The sequence below is a fragment of the Esox lucius genome, chromosome 9 (genome assembly GCF_011004845.1).
Source record: "Esox lucius isolate fEsoLuc1 chromosome 9, fEsoLuc1.pri, whole genome shotgun sequence".
Classification (NCBI taxonomy): domain Eukaryota; kingdom Metazoa; phylum Chordata; class Actinopteri; order Esociformes; family Esocidae; genus Esox; species Esox lucius.
Window position 1 is genome coordinate 8,520,640 of NC_047577.1, and position 21,157 is coordinate 8,541,796.

A 21,157-nucleotide genomic window follows, 5' to 3' on the forward strand; every position below is an offset into this window, starting at 1 on the left:
GGCAGACAGAGAGAACGAATGTGAGTTCACACAGGGTTCTGGAAGGTGTGTGTGGTGTGTATTTGTGTGTGTGTGTGTGGGGGGGGGGGGGGGGGGGGGTGTTTTGTAGGAGGAGTCTCTCGGCTGTTATTTGTAAAACCTTTTGATGGATGATTGCTGAGCGAGGGAGTGAGTGTGTCTGTGTGTGTGTGTGTGTGTGTGTGTGTGTGGAAGTGGGTGAGAGAGGCAGAGAGTGAGAGTCCCCCCTTTTATTTTTTTTTTTATTTTTTTTTTGTTCTCTGTTCCCTCTTCTGTGCGCGCAGGGAGAGCACAATGAGTCAATGAAAGCTGGAGGGGAGAGGCAGACTGTACAGCTGATAAGAGAGACAGAGAGGCGGCAGAACCACAAAGGAGAGAGACGGACCAAGAGGGAAAGAACCTTTTTGGACAGACCACTTGCAGCAGATGAGGAGGACGTCTTGTTTTAATGACACACAAGGGGTCAAGTGACAGTGTCAGTCTATCTCAGAACTGACCGCACTTCCTCTTTCTTTCTGCATCGTCTGTTTTTGTGTCTTTTTTGTGTTTTCCCTCATCCCTTCAGGGACATTTGGACAATTTCCTCCGCTGCGTTCGGTCTTTGTGGTCTGACGGGGTCTTGTTTGCCGCAGTAACCCGGGTTACGGGGAGTCTCGTCTCTGGGCGTCAGAGCTTCGGGAGAGGAGTAGAAGGATGGAAGTGCAGAGGAGAACCAGGGCTGGAGCTGGGCCAGGGGCCCGCGGACGGTCGGCCCGCGTCGGGCAGTGGGCGCTGCTGTGCTGGGCCCTGCTTGGGGCTGGAGGCGTGGAGGCGTGCCCGTCTCCATGCGCCTGCGTGGGGGCCACGGTGGACTGTCACGGGCTGGGCGTCCGGAACATCCCCAAGAACATCCCCAGGAGCACGGAGAGGCTGTGAGTAGTGGGGCGCCGTGCACGTTCCTCTGATCACGACCGTGCCGGTGTGTGTGTGTGTGTGTCTGGCTGTCGAACGTGACTTATTGCCTGCGCTTGTGTTTTACAGTGTGTGCTTTCCGTGTTGTAGGATGTTTGACTGATTTTCCAATCGGACCACCTGGTCCCTGTCCTCTCCGTCCCCAAGTTCAGTCTGTTCACAACGTAGTGCCAAATGGTTGACCACGGACACGAGGAGTCGTTTTCTACTGTAGCTCACAGGGCACCTCAGCCAGGATGTGTTGTTTCTGTCTGGGTCCTGCACAGGAAAGATGTACTACTGGAGAAACTCAGTCTAATCAGGACATCAGTAATGTCCTACTGGAGATGTACAGTCAGTTTAATCAGGACATCAGTAATGTCCTACTGGAGATGTACAGTCAGTTTAATCAGGACATGAGTAATGTCCTACTGGAGATGTACAGTCAGTCTAATCAGGACATGAGTAATGTCCTACTGGGGATGTACAGTCAGTCTAATCAGGACATGAGTAATGTCCTACTGGGGATGTACAGTCAGTTTAATCAGGACATCAGTAATGTCCTACTGGGGATGTACAGTCAGTCTAATCAGGACATCAGTAATGTCCTACTGGAGATGTACAGGAGGTTTAATCAGGACATCAGTAATGTCTTACTGGAGATGTACAGTCAGTCTTATCAGGACATCAGTAATGTCTTACTGGAGATGTACAGTCAGTCTTATCAGGACATCAGTAATGTCCTACTGGAGATGTACAGTCAGTTTAATCAGGACATGAGTAATGTCCTACTGGAGATGTACAGTCAGTTTAGTCAGTACATCAGTAATGTCCTACTGGAGATGTACAGTCAGTTTAATCAGGACATCAGTAATGTCCTACTGGAGATGTACAGTCAGTCTTATCAGGACATCAGTAATGTCCTACTGGAGATGTACAGTCAGTTTAATCAGGACATCAGTAATGTCCTACTGGAGATTTACAGTCAGTTTAGTCAGTACATCAGTAATGTCCTACTGGAGATGTACAGTCAGTTTAATCAGGACATCAGTAATGTCCTACTGGAGATGTACAGGCAGTTTAATCAGGACATCAGTAATGTCTTACTGGAGATGTACAGTCAGTCTTATAAGGACATCAGTAATGTCCTACTGGAGATGTACAGTCAGTTTAATCAGGACATGAGTAATGTCCTACTGGAGATGTACAGTCAGTTTAGTCAGTACATCAGTAATGTCCTACTGGAGATGTACAGTCAGTTTAATCAGGACATCAGTAATGTCCTACTGGAGATGTACAGTCAGTCTTATCAGGACATCAGTAATGTCCTACTGGAGATGTACAGTCAGTTTAATCAGGACATCAGTAATGTCCTACTGGAGATTTACAGTCAGTTTAGTCAGTACATCAGTAATGTCCTACTGGAGATGTACAGTCAGTTTAATCAGGACATCAGTAATGTCCTACTGGAGATGTACAGGCAGTTTAATCAGGACATCAGTAATGTCTTACTGGAGATGTATAGTCAGTCTTATAAGGACATCAGTAATGTCCTACTGGAGATGTTTACCCTTGACACTCACATGGTACCACTTCTGTTTCCTTTCTCCTCTCTCCTCCCACTAGTTTCATGTGAGTGTGTGAGTTGGAGTGTGTCTGTAAAGATCTTGGTATGCTGGTCTGGACCAAAGTTTTCAGCAAGGTTGTCAAACATGGACTATGTACATTTTCCACAGGTTCCCCATGAAGAACAATGTTGTCGTTGATGGGGTAAGATTTGGAGGTTTGGCTTAGGGTGTTAGGATTTTGAATCAATCAAACAATTAAATCAAACTTTCTTTTCCACATGAATTCAGTGTTACCTCTTCGGACCTCACAGTAAGCAGAAGGCCAGGTAGAGCAAGAACAACGAGCACAATATGCAACAACACACGCCCAGCTCTTCGCCGACTAATGGCCAATCCACATCGTCTGTGGGGGCTCATGCTCAGATGAGTGGCAGTGGTTAGGATGAGGGGTCAGGGTCAGGGGTCAGGGTGAGGGGTCAGGACAAGGTTTAGCTGTAGAGCATTTTGAGGATCTGTGGGCGAGAAAGTTCAATGGGGAATATTTCAGACACTTTTATGCACAGGGCCCCTGTTAATGACGCATACCGTCTTGTCCTGTAAAAGCTCTGCAACTTATCCTGAGGTCTTCTAGTTCCTGGGAACCCTACACGTTCCCTCCCACTGGAAGCTACCAGATTTGGTTAGAGACCTGACACTGAGGCTTAATGTCATGTGTTCAAGCTTAGGGGCCAGGAAAAATAGTATTTTAAACTGGAATTATTTTCAGAGTCCCCGCAAGGATAGTAAACCGTCATGTGTGTGTAGTTAGGGGTCTTGGCGAGGTTAAACTTCATGTAGTGTGTGGGTCTCAGGTCTAGAGTGCATCTGTGTGAATTATTAATAGGTCCAGGGTGTGTGTGTGTGTGTGTGTTGGGGGGGGGGGGGGTTGGGGGGGGGGGTTAGCCTCTGAAAGGTATAGTAAATATCTATTCCCAAAACCCCGGTCCTCTCTGTAGATGCATCACAACAAGGATGATGGGCTAGTATCTCCTATTCTCAGACACTTCATGAATATCACCTTACCCAGTAGTAGTCTGTAGTCAGTAGTAGTGGTAGTAGTTGAAGTAGTAGTTGTAGTGGTAGTAGTGTTGATAGTGGTTGTAGTAGTATTAATAGTGGTAGTGGTAGTAGTAATAGTATTAGAAGTACTGATAGTACTAATAGTTGTAGTAGTATTAACGGTGGTAGTAGTACTAGTAGTAGTAGTAGTGATGTTAGTTCTAGTAGTGTTAGTGGTAGTAGTAGTAATTACACTGCAGGCTACGGTTTGTTAAATCATTTAAGTAATTAGCATTGGGAGCAGAAACACACACACGCACACTGAGACACACACACGCTGACAAACACACACACGCTGACAAACACACACACGCTGACAAACACACACACGCTGACAAACACACACACACTGACAAACACACACTGACAAACACACACACGCTGACAAACACACGCTGACAAACACACGCTGTCAAACACACACACACTGACAAACACACACGCTGACAAACACACACGCTGACAAACACGCTGACAAACACACACACGCTGACAAACACACACACGCTGACAAACACACACACGCTGACAAACACACACACGCTGACAAACACACACACGCTGACAAACACACACGCTGACAAACACGCTGACAAACACACACACGCTGACAAACACACACGCTGACAAACACACGCTGTCAAACACACACACACTGACAAACACACACGCTGACAAACACACACGCTGACAAACACGCTGACAAACACACACACGCTGACAAACACACACACGCTGACAAACACACACACGCTGACAAACACACACACACTGACAAACACACACGCTGACAAACACACACACACTGACAAACACACACACTGACAAACACACACGCTGACAAACACACACGCTGACAAACACACACACTGACAAACACACACGCTGACAAACACACACGCTGACAAACACACACGCACCGACAAACACACACGCTGACAAACACACACGCTGACAAACACAGTGTTTTCGTGGCGACATGGGGCAGTAAGAACGGTGATTCATCACAGGGACTCCGCCAGTCAAACAATATTCACCCCCCCCACTCTCTGGGGGATTGTCACGGCAACGGTGAAAAATGGATATCCCCGCGGGCTCCCGGGAACCGTTATTTGAGTGGGGTGGGGGGTGGCGGGGGGCGGGGGGGCGGAGGATGAAGGGGAGGGGGGTACAATATTGTCCACACCAGTCATCAATACGGTTCCAACTTGGAACAAAGCCGTGCTGACAACAAAAGATCGGTTTAATTGGAAACGAGAGCTGCGTTGAACCTAGTGGCCGGGTTCAAGTGAGGTAGATATTACACAGGGTGGGCACGGACTCGCAACGCTCTGAATGATGTCGAACGACCTCGGCAAACATTACAAACCCATACCCCCCAGATCGTCAACACGTCAGTGTTCTTTCTATCCCAGGGCGTCCCACTGTGAGCCTTTCTCTGTTGTCCCACATAGTCTATCTACTTCTACCATCTTGCCTTGTTATCGAGAAGGTCTGTCTTCCCCAGTAGCTGATGCAAATCTTCTGTACCGAGTTTGCCAAGGGCTTTGGCAGACATGATGTGCGCGTGTGTGAAAGAGAGAAACCCTGCTTGTTGACATGTCATTAAGAGGTCATGGATCACGACCCCCCAGTGCGTCTGAGACTGGAACCCCTGTCCTGCTCCGCTAAGGGAAACAAAACCCTCCTCTGTTTATGTGTCGGCGTGTTCGGTCTGTGTTCAGTGTCTGTGTTATTGAACGTGTGCATGTGTGTGTTTGGTGTGTACTGCGTGCGTGTGTGTGTACTGTACCGTGTGTGTATATTTGGTGTGTGTATATGTACGTGTGTGCGTTTGGTGTGGTAGATAGGGATGAGTGACTAGCTCCTGGATGCTGAGACACATCTCAGCGTGGTCTAAATCACTGTGTGTCTGTCTTCAGTCACTCTGGTCTCTCTCTTCCTGTCTGTCTGTCTGTGTCACTGAAATATTTTGCTTTAAGGATGTACAGACTTTTATATTCAATTGAGTGTGTGTGCACACACGTGCATTTATGTGTTTGCATTTGGGAAGTAATTTAGGGGCCCTGTGTGTGTGTGCTGGCTTTCGGGAGAGCTGGGAATCAAGTGTGAGTAGATTAGCGGTTAGCGTGTCGTGGCAGTGACTAGCATGGGCAAAAGAAAGGGGGAAAAGTCAGTTCCCCTGAATCTGAGAGGGGAAGTCAGTTCCCCTGAATCTGCTTTATTAACTGATTCTTAATCCCTCCTCCTCTCCTCTTTTAAATAGCATGTTCCTTCAGTGGTCATAATTGTTTGGAATTCCTTGTCTTCCAGTGTTCTTGCCCTTTTTAGGTTTTATCGCTCTGGTTTGTGGGATGCTGTTCATTAACCGCATGTGTGCGTTTCTCGATGATTTCCTGTGAGTGTGTGGGTTCCTGCATGACTTCCTGTGAGTGTGCAGGTTCCTGTGTTACTTCCTGTGAGTGTGCGGGTTCCTGCATGACTTCCTATGAGTGTGTGGGTTCCTGCATGACTTCCTGTGAGTGTGTGGGTTCCTGTGTTACTTCCTGTGAGTGTGTGGGTTCCTGTGTTACTTCCTGTGAGTGTGCGGGTTCCTGTGTTACTTCCTGTGAGTGTGTGGGTTCCTGCATGACTTCCTGTGAGTGTGTGGGTTCCTGTGTTACTTCCTGTGAGTGTGTGGGTTCCTGTGAGTGTGTGGGTTCCTGTGTTACTTCCTGTGAGTGTGTGGGTTCCTGTGAGTGTGCGGGTTCCTGTGTTACTTCCTGTGAGTGTGCAGGTTCCTGTGTTACCTCCTGTGAGTGTGTGGGTTCCTGCATGACTTCCTGTGAGTGTGTGGGTTCCTGTGTTACCTCCTGCGAGTGTGTGGGTTCCTGCATGACTTCCTGTGAGTGTGTGGGTTCCTGTGTTACCTCCTGTGAGCGTGTGGGTTCCTGCATGACTTCCTGTGAGTGTGTGTGTTTCTGCGTACATTTCTGGGAGTGTGTGTTTCAGCGTAATGTCCTGTGGATATATGATTCTGTATGACGTCCTGTGCGTTTGTGCACGTGATTCAGTGTGTTTTCATTTGGTGTGCTAAACACAGAAAAACTCAACTGATCCATGTGGTTACAGTGTATTTAGGATTGGCTGAGATATATAGTTCCTGTGTGTTTAGGATTAGCTGGGATATGTAGTTCCTGTGTACTAAGGATCAGCAAAGATATGTAGTTCCAGTGTGTTTAGGATTATCCAGGATGTGTAGTTCCTGTTTATTTAGGATCCCTCTCTGAATTCTATATCCTCTTCTCTCTCCTGTCCCTCTTCCTGTAAACCTACAGTATCGATCTCTGTCCTCTTTCTAAACCTACAGTATCGATCTCTCTCTGTCCTCTCTCTAAACCAGGGGTGTCCAAACCATTCCACGGAGGGCCGAGTGTCTGCAGGTTTTTGGTTTTTCCTCTAAATTGGTTCCCAGTTCACACCTAAACAACCAGGTGAGGGCAGAAACTAATCAATTAGTAACCTAATTAGTCAATCAAGTACAAGGAGAGAGTGAAAGCCTGCAGATACTCGGCCCTCCGTGGAACTGTTTGGACACCCCTGATGTAAACCTACAGTATCTATCTCTGTCCTCTTTCTAAACCTACAGTATCTGTCTCTGTCCTCTTTCTAAACCCACAGTATCTATTTCTGTCCTCTTTCTAAACCTACAGTATCTATCGCTGTCTTCTTTCTAAACCTACAGTATCAATCTCTGTCCTCTTTCTAAACCTACAGCATCTATCTCTGTCCTCTTTCTAAACCTACAGTATCTATTCCTGTCCTCTTTCTAAACCTACAGTATCTATCTCTGTCCTCTTTCTAAACCTACAGTATCTATCTCTGTCCTGTTTCTAAACCTACAGTATCTATTTCTGTCCTCTTTCTAAACCTACAGTATCTATCTCTGTCCTCTTTCTAAACCCACAGTATCTATTTCTGTCCTCTTTCTAAACCAACAGTATCTATCTCTGTCCTCTTTCTAAACCTACAGTATCTATTCCTGTCCTCTTTCTAAACCTACAGTATCTATCTCTGTCCTCTTTCTAAACCTACAGTATCTATCTCTGTCCTCCCTAAACCTACAGTATCTATCTCTGTCCTCTCTCTAAACCTACAGTATCCCTCTTCTTACTTTCACTGTCTCATCCGCGTTCAATTCATCCAACTTCATTCACATGGAAAGTCAGGCTACTTACACTGTCCGTACGCATTCAAAATGTGGACACATGATATTTGGCTGTCAAAACAGAACACGCTGGCTCATCACACAGCATTTCTCTTTCGTCACCTTTTATGGTTTCAAATTCTTTGTATGGGCCAATCATTTTAGGAAATAAACTTCCCCCTGGGTCCCCAGTATTCATCACCACATACCGGCCATGGCATTTCACCCTGTGAACGAAGCGAGGCGAGCCCGTCCCCTCTGGGCAGCCGGGTTTCCCTGTAGCCACCAGTCTGTATGGCCTCGCTGTGCTCGCTGAGCCTGGGCATTGTCAGATCCTTCCTTCTGTTTTCTATCAGTCACAGCGGTCAGAGCAGTCAGCCGCTGTATACCGTCTGGTTAGTGCAATACTGCGCGGAAGTTTACTTTGGGATTTTGTAGCGTATTCCAAATAGTTCCAAAATGTCACTTTTTATTTCTTTCCTGGTTGTAATGTGCCGGGTCAGATTGTCTGAGTCGAGGCGGTAGTGGTTTGTGAACTTAGCCTTGGTGCTGTCAGAATGAGGGGACTTCCTCTGTATTCATTTCTTGGCCTTTCAGGGCTTTGTGAGGGCGGCAGGACTGGCCATATTCTGCCCTTCATGCATTCTTCTGGTCCTTTCTGTGTATCCTAACGTGTGCTTTCGTGGGCGCCCTCAGCAAAAACTAGTTTTGTCTGTCCCGCCAAAGCCATGACGGCACCGCGGGCCAAACAAACCTCAAGGAATTGACATTAAATAAATTAGATTTGCACCACTCTTCTCTGGAGGGTTACGCCACAGATAGAGAAGGTAAACGACATCTTTTCTCAGTAAACATTTCCTGAATCATCCCTGGCCGTAAACCAACGGGAGAAATGACCACGTGTGACCGCGCGGCCCCCAGCGCCGTTTTTACGCGCGTTCGTCAGGGGAGCAGTAGAGCAGCCGTCACGTGCAAATGGTGTTTCGCAACTGTCGCGCGGCCTGTCTAGTTTTGGAATCATTTGATTTGTCCTCCCGCTTGATTGGTTAGCGGACACGACGTTGTGCTGACGTCATGACGCGGTTCTGCCTCCACACACTCACCCGGTCCCCTCGGGAAGCTCAGCGGCGGCCGACTGAGGTCATGTGGATTTGTCTGCGCCGCCACAGGAAGCCAGACAGCCAATGCTTCCTACAGCAACGTAAACAAAGAACGCCACAGCCAATCCCCTAGGTAGGTCAGAGGTCAGCTCCCCTTTTTAATGAATGTATACTGGTCAAATCTACATTAAAACTGTTTAGGTTTTTTCGACAAACACATTGTTTTTGCCCCCCCCCGTTGTCAAGGCTTGACAATATTTTGGCACTCCTGCAAGCATCTCTGTGTTCGACCTCCCGAAAAAGCCTTTCCATCTGTTTTTTGTACGCTCTTGGCCTATATCTTCCTAATTTGGACCTAAGCAGTTTACCCCTAACCTTGTTGCCAGCATTGAAGGCTGTTTTCTTTTCATTTAAAGCTGTTTGCAGATCCTTATGTGATCCAGGGTTCGAGGGAGCAATCGTGCCTTCACAAAATTGTATACAGTCGGTGAGGGCTACAGCAACCCCCTCAACACCCCCGTCGCCTGTGAACACATTACAGCCTGGAGAGTCAAACCGGTCCTGCCAGACCTCATGGGAGTCGCTGCCTGATTTTCGGGCCGCTTTGCCAACCACTCCACCCCGTTACGTCTTTAACGTGTCGAAATGAAATCCCGCGTGTCGTGCAGTAGCCAAAAGATATGGAGATTGGGCCAGCCAGCATTAGTGCCTACCTACTAAAGGTTGGCCTTTGTGGAATGAAAGGGACCGAGGATGTATGTGGAACCCACAGCCATCGACGCAACACACAGTAATTGATCTGCATAGGCCCCTGTGCTTGGTCTTCAAGTGGACAGCTGTCCCATTCAGATGTTCGAGAGCAGCTTCTAGCTCGGTGCCAGCATCGGATACGACCCCTTAACTCTTGAGTAATTATTTGATTTGTACATTATTGTGGTCTACCTGTGATTGCACAGAATGCTTGTATTGTTCTCCTTTGGACCACGGCTCTGTGTTATTATGTGATCCATTGTGCCCAATGATTAGTTTGTTTGAAGTCATCTCCGGCTTGTTGTATAGAAAATGAATATAGGAAAGGACTCCATTATCTCTGCATGGGGAGGGTACTTGGAAGCACAGCAAAACAAATGTGGCAATGTTCTTTTGACATTTTTTGGGGGGGGGGGTTCATTAATATTTTGTGAAAGGTGTTAATTTCGGTCGGTTCTGTTGAATCATTCACAAAGTGCAGAATGATTCCACCTGGAAAAGTCAGAATTGCTCATTAACTGTGTTTTTATGTTTCATACAGACAGCGTATTTTGCTCATCCTCATCAAAGGAACTAATATTAGGTTGACTGTATCTCAGGTTTGGATCACTGGTTCTTCTGGTTGTTGTTTTTTATGTGAATTCCAACCATCCTAGAATCGATTGGATCTCCTTGGTTAGAGGGTTGTTTACTCATTCGCGTTGGTTCATATAGTGTTTTTAAGGTTCTTACTGTATTCAAACAGTAAAAACTATGTCTGGAACTCTAGTTTTTTTTTTATATTATCTTGCAATCCTTGTCAAACCTGTAATCCTTTTGAAGTTTCCTGCGCTTTTTTTGTTTGAGATTTCGACTGCGCTTTTATGCTGCTGTTCCACTAAATATATAATTTATAAATTTTCCTCATGCTATATTTACTCTTTTGATACTGTGAGGGTAGGATTCTTCAAATAAGTCCTGGAATGGTGATGGAATTTGTTTGGACTGCTTTTTTCATGGGTCTTGCTGGGTTGGTTTTTTCGCTGATCCTTGAGATCCGTGGATGTGACACAGATTACTGGGCTTTATATGGGTTTCTTCTGAGGGGCAGAGCCATTCATCTGTGGTCGGTCCAATGCGTAAGTGGTTTCACTGCATTCGCGCTGAAACGGAGCGGCTCGATTTCTGTGATCGTGTAATCAACTGTGCCACTGCCAAGAGGTGAACAATGGCCTCGCCGAGTCCCCTCGTAACCCGCAATTTGCAATAATGCAGACCCGGGGGCTCTAGCAGAGCTGGATCACGTCCTGACCCTTTTTGGTTGATGGTGTCATAATTGTTTCTAGGGGGGCACATTCTGATGGTTAAACACAATGCGGTGTGCTCTGAAGTTGTTTCCCTGAGTGGCGAATGTGTCAAAAAGACTTTCTGCTCTGGCGTCAAGCTCACGGCTCGCCAGCCCCATTATCTGGGCCCTGACAGTGGTCCATCTATAACTCAAGGTTAGGGAATTTGAGGAGTGTCTGTCTGTCCCCCCTCCACTGTCTCTCTCTTTCCTCTCTCTCAGATGTCCTGTCCTTTCATAAACCAGCTAAAAAGGGGAACTGGAGTGGAGCTACTCAGAGGAATGTATGTGGTGTGTGTGTGTGTGTAACAGAAAGAGAGAGGGAGCTGGGGTCTGTGTAAGTGTACAGGAAGCGCTGTCCTGTAACAGGCTTTTGTCCTTTTTCCTTCCAGGCATCCCTCACCCTTGACCTCGGCATGCTCGGCAAAACCCAATTAGCCATGCCTCATCAGCGCAGTGTGTTTGTTTGTTTATCTCCGTCTCCTATCCGCCTTGTCACACACACACACACACACACACACACACACTGTTCTATGACCCTGGGAACCATGACCCTGGAAACCATGACCCTGGAAACCATGACCCTGGGAACCATGACCCTGGGAACCATGACCCTGGGAACTATGACCCTGGGAACCATGACCCTGGAAACCATGACCCTGGGAACCATGACCCTGGGAACCATGACCCTGGGAACCATGACCCTGGGAACTATGACCCTGGGAACCATGACCCTGGGAACCATGACACTGGGAACCATGACCCTGGGAACCATGACCCTGGGAACTATGACCCTGGGAACTATGACCCTGGGAACTATGACCCTGGGAACCATGACCCTGGGAACCATGACCTTGGGAACCATGACCTTGGGAACCATGACCTTGGGAACCATGACCCTGGGTACCATGACCTTGTCTACAGGAGTAGGTCAGGTCTTTTCGTCACTGTATGTGTATTGATTGACTTCTAGGCCTGTAAGTTAAGGTCAGGTGTAGGGGGGAATGTTACAATTGGGGTCATTGCATGAAATAGGGTTGGGGTTACAGGTTATGCAAAATGTACAGGTTATGCAAAATCAATAATAATACAACTTCAAAGTGTGTGTGTGTGTGTGTATGTTTGTGTGCGCACGCAACATCCTAGGTCACACAGACAACATTCTCTCTCCTCTCGACTAGATCCATAAACTCTGTCAGGGCAAATCAACATGCCATCCTAAGAGTTACTATATACCCGTTGCTATGCCCTCTCTTTCTCTCTCTCTCTCTCTCTCTCTCCCCCACTCAGTTTTTTCTCTCACTCTTTTTCTCTCTCTATGCTTTCAAAATTGTAATCACATGTCACACCAACCAAACTGCCCCAGTGTACACACACACACACACACACACACACACACACACACACACACACACACACACACATTCCCTCTCTCCCCTGTTTTACCTGTCTTTGAGACAAGGTCAATCTTTACCACACCCTTTAAAGTAGCACAGCAACCTGATCCCACGTACACACACGCACACACACACACACACACACACAGCATGTCCCTGGCTCAGTTTACGGGCTCTCGCCACAGAGCCCCGTGGGAAGGATGACATCATCTTCTCTCTGGCTGTCAATCAGACCAAAGACAATGAGGTCATGCTGTGGAGACAAATCACTGCCGCATCGTGGGGTTTTTCTTCGGTGGGCGGAGTGCACACCCGCAAAGGTCCCTCGTTATAATCTTACCAAACACCCGTTCCAAAAAAAAACTGCTACTGGTCAATATTGGCCCTGCTTGGGTGCGAATGGAATGCCACGTGGCATTAATCATATTTCAGAAACGTCGATGTCTTGTCTCTCTAAGTTTAATCCTCCACCAGAAAATGTCATACCATCTTAGTGTTGGCTGCTGTGTTTTCATGCCCGCGTCGGAGGTCGCGTCCTGAATGGGCCAGTCATCCTGCTGTGGTTTAGTAAAGTGCCTTGTGATTGGTTGACAGGCTGCTGTGTTAAATTGCCACCTCTGTAGGCAGACAGTCTGTGGACACTGTTTGGGGTCTGTTTCGGAAGTTTTGTGTGTGTGCGTGTGCGTTTATTGGGGCGCATGTGCGTGTGTGCGCGCTGACAAATGGCTTCCCCCGTCACATACGACCCGCTATGAGTGCGTTTGTGTGCGCGTGGGGGATTGTGTGCATTTGTGTGGCTGTCTGTGCATGCAGGCACGTGTGGGTCTGTGAGATAATATTTTGAAATGCCCTTCATCGGACCTTTGGTTACAAAAGCAGACACAAACCTTTAAACACAAGGCCCCACCCACGCAGCTCCCTTCACCTCTCCGAACCAGGGCCGTACGCCCCGCCCCCTTCATCTGACGCTTCCTGGTGTTACCCAGGCAACCCCTCTGTCTGTTGACTACTCTGAACACGCATAGATGACTAAACTCAGACACGCCAACGTACGGTTCTGTTGTCAGTTGTGCCCTCTCCACCCCCACCCCAGGACATAGAAAACACCCGTGCCAGTCTAGAACAAAAGAAATGACAAAATGAGAGATCGAACAGATGGGAGGGAGGTATACTCTGTGAGTTGCTCTGTGCTATATACGATGGTCTTAGTCCATGAGCTATGAATGTAATCTTCCCTGCTCACCCTCTGCCAAGACTTTGCATGGTGTTCTACGCATGGTGTTCTATGCATGGTGTTCTACGCTTGGTGTTCTAAGTGGCGACGTTGGTTTTGGGGTCCCTTAGATAATATTAAGCAGAGCAGAAATGTGTTCCAGCATGTACCTATATGTTTTCGCCCCATCTGAATTTGAGCCATTTCTCTGAAGACCGTAACGGTCAGTGATTTGTTTCTGGGTTTGTTTTACCGTGTCGTGTTATTGACGTGTGTGTATTTCGGTTTCTTCTGTTTTTCAGGGATCTGAATGGGAACAACCTGACTCAGATCACTAAGACCGACTTCTCCGGACTCAAACACCTCAGAGTCCTGTAAGGACACACGCACACACACACACTACTCACTAATCACTAATCACTAATCACCACTCACTAATCACTACTCCCTATTCACTTCACCTATGTTTTTCAGTGCTTATTACATGTTCAATACACTGTTGAGCACCTCTTACTTTGATTACCACACACACAAGCTGTCAATCGTTGTTTTCTGGGGCGGGGCTAAACCTGACCGTTGACCTGGAAAAACTATACTCTAGGTAGGGCAGGGAGGAGATTGGCTGTCTCAGGTTGCTCATCATTCCTGTTGTTTGTCGAGCAGTAATGGAAGGCAAACCCTCAACAGGACACTAAACGCCACTTATCTCGTCTCTCGGGGCTAGTTACTGTCCACGTCCAAACAATACACTGTGATTTGTGCTATTAAGCCAAACTGAAAATTCTACAGTTTCTGATTTCGTAATCTGACTTTAAACATTAACCACACTTAAACCCCAAACCTAACCGTCATTAATACAAAACAATTGTGATTATGGGAACCAGTAGAAAATTCCTGTCAGGAAGATAATAGATGTTACATTTATGCCTTAATCTTCATTCCACTGTCCTTTCTCTTCAGCCACCTGATGGAGAACCAGATTTCCAACATTGAAAGGGGAGCTTTCGATGATCTGAAGGAACTGGAGAGACTGTGAGTAAACACCCAACCACACAAAGATCGAATCCTTAAGCAAACCAGCTGAGTTATCCACTTTTGAGTCCTTGACCAAGACGGTTAACCCTGAGCACAGTTAACCCTGAGCACTCCCGGGTCAACATCAGTAATGCCCTGGCTGTGACCCCACTACCACAGGGAGTGTGGGAAATTACAGAAAACATGGAAGTACGAAAAACGCTGAATCAGCGCCCTGTTTATTATTACAGTCACACAGACACGTGCACACAGACACGTGCGCACAGACACACAGACCTGTTGGTGGTGATGGTATGGTTGATTATAGTGATTTGTAATGTTATCTTTTAATCTGTTGTGTCCCTGATAACAGCCGTCTGAACCGAAATCGTCTCTCTCAGCTCCCTGAACTCCTGTTCCAGAAGAACGAGGCCCTGGCCCGACTGTGAGTACCATGTTTAACCACACTGTGAAGGGTTAAAGGGAGGTCAATAATGGACAAAAGGCCAGCTCTCTATATTATACAAACACACAACGCTCCATACCACTGTATCCACTGCCACCCTATATGCTAAACACTAGCACCCTATACCCTAAACACTAGCACCCTGAACACTAGCACCATATACCCTAAACACTAGCACCCTATACCCTAAACACTACCATCTAAAACACTAGCACCCTATACCCTAAACACTACCACCTTAAACACTAGCACCCTATACCCTAAACACTAGCACCCTATACCCTAAACACTACCACCTTAAACACTAGCACCCTATACCCTAAACACTAGCACCCTGAACACTAGCACCATATACCCTAAACACTAGCACCCTAAACACTAGCACCATATACCCTAAACACTAGCACCCTATACCCTAAACACTACCACCTAAAACACTAGCACCCTATACCCTAAACACTAGCACCCTATACCCTAAACACTACCACCTTAAACACTAGCACCCTATACCCTAAACACTAGCACCCTATACCCTAAACACTACCACCTTAAACACTACCACCCTATACCCTAAACACTACCACACTGAACACTACCACCATATACCTTAAAATCTACCACCATATACCTTAAAATCTACCACCCTATACCCTTGACACTACCACCCTAAACACTACTACCCTATACCCTAAACAATACCACCCCATACCCTGAACACTACCAACCGATACTCTAGACTCTCCGTGGTCACCCTGAACACTGACACTTATACCACTTCAGTCCTCCGTGGTCACCCTGAACACTTATACCACTCCAGTCCTCCGTGGTCACCCTGAACACTTATACCACTCCAGTCCTCCGTGGTCACCCTGAACACTTATACCACTCCAGTCCTCCGTGATCACCCTGAACACTGACACTTATACCACTCCAGTCCTCCGTGATCACCCTGAACACTGACACTTATACCACTCCAGTCGTCCGTGGTCACCCTGAACACTTATACCACTCCAGTCCTCCGTGATCACCCTGAACACTGACACTTATACCACTCCAGTCCTCCGTGGTCACCCTGAACACTTATACCACTCCAGTCCTCCGTGATCACCCTGAACACTTATACCACTCCAGTCCTCCGAGATCACCCTGAACACTGACACTTATACCACTCCAGTCCTCCGTGGTCACCCTGAACACTTATACCACTCCAGTCCTCCGTGATCACCCTGAACACTTATACCACTCCAGTCCTCCGTGATCACCCTGAACACTTATACCACTCCAGTCCTCCGTGATCACCCTGAACACTGACACTTATACCACTCCAGTCCTCCGTGGTCACCCTGAACACTTATACCACTCCAGTCCTCTGTGGTCACCCTGAACAATGACACTTATACCACTCCAGTCCTCCGTGGTCACCCTGAACACTGACACTTATACCACTCCAGTCCTCCGTGGTCACCCTGAATACTTCACAGCTGTGTTGAGCATTGAGACAGGGAGTCTGTGTGTGTGTGTGTGTGTATGTGCCGGGGTGTGTGCCTGCTTGTGGGTTTGCGGGAAGTAAGGGATATTTGGGCTTCCGTGCTACTGCTTAGAGACACTAGGAGACCGATACACAAACACAGCCGGAGAGAAAGAGTATGAGAGTGAGAGGGCGAGAGAGAGAGAGAGAGAGAGAAAGAGGGAAATGGAGACAAAGAGGGAAAGAAAGCAAAGCAAACACCCAGTAACTCTTTAATTATCACCTCTCTCACTGATTAATCTCAGTGTGACAGGTGTGTTATGTGTTGTGGACTGATACACTCCTCCTGTGTATGACAACCAAGGATGGAAGCACCAAACAGGACAAAGGAAGAAGTGTGTTTGTTTAATGCGTGTGTGTGCTGGTGTGTGCTTTTAGATTTCGTGTCCACCGAGGACCGACCAGGTGGATTTGGACACGTTCAGCCAATCAATACACATCACACGCAAGGAAGAGAGTGAGAGAGTGAGAGAAAGAGAGTGAGAGAGAGTGAGAGAGAAAGAGAGCCATAAAGTGAGGGCGGGAGAGAGATGCCGAGGGAGGGAGCGTCAGACAGGATCCATTAGTGCCTCCTGCCAGCCAGTCGTATCCATGCCATGCTGACGGGCATCGTCAAGCCCCCGTCCCTGCGGACCTCTTCCTGTGAAGCGCCATCACACAGCCACGCAGGAAGCATGACAACACACACACACACACTGTCAGTGCACACACACACAATGGGCACGCATGCCAGCAGGTGAACACAGAGAAACACACACACACTCGTAAACAAACAGGCACAAATCCGTTTCACTGATCTTCCCTCTCACATGCTTCTGTCTTCCCTCAGTCTCTCTCTCTCCAACTTTCTCTCTCCATTCTTTTTTTTTTCCGCATTACTTTACCCCTCTCTTGCTGTGTATCCTATCCTTTGTGTGTTTTCCAGGGTGTGTGTGTGTGTGTGTGTGTGTGTTTGCGGTAACGGTAGCTCCACGCCCAGAGCCAGTGTTTGTCTGTGCGGACACCCAGAGGGAAGGGCTGTCCCTGGCACCCCTCTCCCCGGAACAGGCCCTCACCTCAGGGGCTAACCGAGGATTACTGAGGCACAGCTGGAGCAGAGCGAGGGGGGAGGGAGGTGGGAATTGAATGTGAGAGGGAGTGTGCCAGACAGTGTGGGTGTGTGTGTGTGTGTGTGTGTGTGCACCTTGACCTTGAGGTAAACCCCACCCTTTAGTCCTGATGTTTCTGCCTCACCCAGTATCCCTCTCCACCTTGTCTCTCACCCCCCACCTCACCTTCTTACTTTCACCCCCCCCCCCCCACCCCCACACACACACGTTCACCTCTTACAGACACGTGCACACACACTCTAGGTGTTATTGTTCGGTAGGGCGAACGCTTCAAGATGCACTTGGGAAAACCCACTCTAATTTTGGCAGCCGCGCCATTGGAGCAATTCAAAGATCCATCCTGCCTGATTTATTTTCATCACGTTCACGGTCTAACATAAAACAAAGGTAGAGACAAGCACGTTCCTTCGATGTGTAAATAGCTGCTGTCAAATTAACCACAACACCGTTCGCAGGTGAGCGATTCAGTGTTAGCAACGAAATGGAAGGTGAAGAACTGGGTCTGTTAATTAACTTTGCCTCACACAAACATACACGCACACCATTAAAACACAGACACACACACTCCAAGACATACACATTGAACTCGAACTTCCTCGCCTGGTGATGTCAACGTTGTGCGGGCGTTCTCCCATAACACGTGGCATTTCTCCCAGTCCAGTTAAGCGTTGCTAATTAACGCGGTGATGAACGGGGAGATCCTGCCAGTTATGGCAGCTGTCTTAATTAGCGTTTAGGGATTCAACAGAGCGTGACAACACTGTTTACCAGAGTAATTTTGTCTGATTGAGTAGGTGTGTGTTCAGTAATGGGCTTTACTGTGTGAGCAGTGTATCTGCCTGTGTGGGGAAGAGCCATGGCTCGATCAAAACACCCGCGAACCAAAGACGCTCGTTAAGAAGACGAGGTTGTTTCGGCAGGGCAGTCCTTTTTTTGTAAGTGAGGAGATTCAGATGCTGTCCTCAGGAAAGCTACAGATAATTAATGGCGTTTGTTCTTCTAGGGTTCATTGATTTTTCAATGCGCACAAATCTAGTCGGACATTTTAAAGACAGGGCAAAAAAACATTGTCTGCACCTCAATGACTTTGTTGAGGTAGAAAGTAAATCTCCTCAATGTCTACACACCAAGCATTTGTAGTTCAGTCTAATTCGCTCATAATCTGTGTGAGGACCCAGAACTCAGTGAGTCCCTGTCGGTCTTGAACTCTGGTCTGATGAGACCAACGTGACGTGGCAACACTGACGTTCATCCTGCTCCCTGCATCGTCCAGCCCAGACCCAGTGGGTCGTGGTCAAAACCAGTGTACTGTATGAGGGTCGGGGTCATGTTGGAGGCGTAGACTGTGATTGGCTACTGTGACATTGCTGGCTAGTGACGTTGTTTCAGGGCTTCTGATTGGATTCTGGTGGACAGGGAGGTTTCTCGAAGTACTGGGTTAGTAGAGTCGATGGGGTTCAGATGTCACACACACACACACACACACAAACATACAAACAATTCCCTTTGAGAATAATACTCTCAGATCCTTCAGTGTGGTTCTGGGTTTGGGTTAGCTCTGTTCCTTATATAGAGTTAGGTTAGCTATGGACCCTGTCTCAACTGGCTCTCTGTTCCTTATATAGAGTTGGGTTAGCTATGGACCCTGTTTCAACTGGCCCTCTGTTCCTTATATAGAGTTAGTTTAGCTATGGACCCTGTCTCAGCTGGCCCTCTGTTCCTTATATAGAGTTAGTTTAGCTATGGACCCTGTCTCAGCTGGCCCTCTGTTCCTTATATAGAGTTAGTTTAGCTATGGACCCTGTCTCAGCTGGCCCTCTGTTCCTTATATAGAGTTAGTTTAGCTATGGACCCTGTTTCAACTGGCCCTCTGTTCCTTATATAGAGTTAGTTTAGCTATGGACGCTGTCTCAACTGGCCCTCTGTTCCTTATATAGAGTTAGTTTAGCTATGGACCTTGTCTCAACTGGCCCTCTGTTCCTTATATAGAGTTAGTTTAGCTATGGACCCTGTCTCAACTGACTCTCTGTTTTTTATATAGAGCAGGGGATTTATTGTGTGTGTGTGTGTGTGTGTGTACTTGTTTCCATGTTTTCAGGAGCAACAAGTACCTGCAATTACAGGGAAAAGATGAACATTTTTTGTCTAGTGGGTTAGGTTTAGGGTTTGGGGTTAGGGTTCAGAGTTTAAGAGATGGCTAGCTTTCAGCCTAAGAATTATGTTATTAAGATTGAGATTAAGGTAACGTTTTGGGTTGAGTTTTGGGTTAGTGGTTCGAAAAAAAATAGATTTTTGACATCACAAGAAATGAAAAGTCTTAAAAACCTTGTGTGTGCGTGTTGTCTGCGTGTTGTGTGTGTGTTGTATGTATGTGTGGTGTGCTGAATGTGTACTGTCTGTGTGGTGTGTGTGTGTGTGTGTGTGTGTGTGTGGTTATGTGTAAAGGTTATCCAGGGAATACTTTCTGAACCTCTTGTTATGTTCTTCCAAACTAAACCAGCAGAGACACAGACTGACAGGCAGGCTGGCAGACTGACTGAGAGGCAGACAGGCTGACAGACAGGCTGACAGACAGACCGAGAGACAGACAGGCCGACAGACAGACCAAGAGACAGACAGGATGACAGACCGACAGAAAGGCTGACAGACAAGCTGACAGACAGACAGACAGACAGACAGGCGCAGCAGGGCTTTAGACTCCGGTTGAGGATGGAAAGAACGTAAAAACAAGAGAGAACCCCTCTGAAGTAGTAATGGCCTGGTGTTATTTGGCTGGAAGATAAAGGGAGAGTAAGATGAGAACAGAGAGACTAGTAGGAAAATGCACACGTTTCCTCTGTAGCGTAAATATTTATGGTTTTGGTGTGCTGGATTGGGTCTGAACAGGGGAAAGTGGAGACGGGAGGGCTGAGCTTCTAAGAGTCCAGAGTGGAAGAAGGAACGAACCTCCACATCCTTTCTCTCACTCGCACACACACAAAAACACACACACACATTCCATGTATACACACTTGGAGTCTGACCCAATGTATTGGAAGACTTTCCTTTGTGGAGGGACATCCAAAAGCTAACTTCTCATATCCTCCAGCAAACACAATATCAACCAGACAATACAAGACAAATATTAGACAGCAAAGAAATTCCAGTCCCAACTCATCACTCAGGTTTTCTCTCTTGACCCCGTCTTTCTCTTCTCACCCCTGTCTTTCTCTCTCTCCTCACCCCATCTTTCCCTCTCTCTTACTCTCTCCATTTCTCTTTCTCTCACTTTCTTTCTTTCTCTCAAACGTTCTGCCTCTTATCTTGTGTTCTTCTCACCTCCATGGTCTTTATTCTAGTCTTTCATACAACCATCCCCTTCAGGGTTTTTCAATTATAACTTCTGCTCTCCTGGTTTTGTCTGTGACATTTGCCGAGAGACGAAGAAAGATCGAGGGATGAAATGGGGGGGTGAGG

At 47.2% G+C, this 21,157-nt stretch overlaps 1 protein-coding gene across 1 annotated transcript in view; it reads left to right on the forward strand.

The window, feature by feature from the left end:
* Nucleotides 1-257: 257 nt before the first annotated feature.
* Nucleotides 258-21,157, forward strand: part of LOC105006880 (slit homolog 1 protein) — a 58,632-nt gene continuing 37,732 nt past the window's right edge. Inside the window, exons 1-4 of the mRNA XM_034294501.1 lie at nucleotides 258-929; nucleotides 13,887-13,958; nucleotides 14,545-14,616; nucleotides 14,972-15,043. Of these exons, the coding sequence (XP_034150392.1) occupies nucleotides 712-929; nucleotides 13,887-13,958; nucleotides 14,545-14,616; nucleotides 14,972-15,043 (434 nt within the window). The 5' untranslated portion in view covers nucleotides 258-711. The remainder of the gene's footprint in view (nucleotides 930-13,886; nucleotides 13,959-14,544; nucleotides 14,617-14,971; nucleotides 15,044-21,157) is intronic.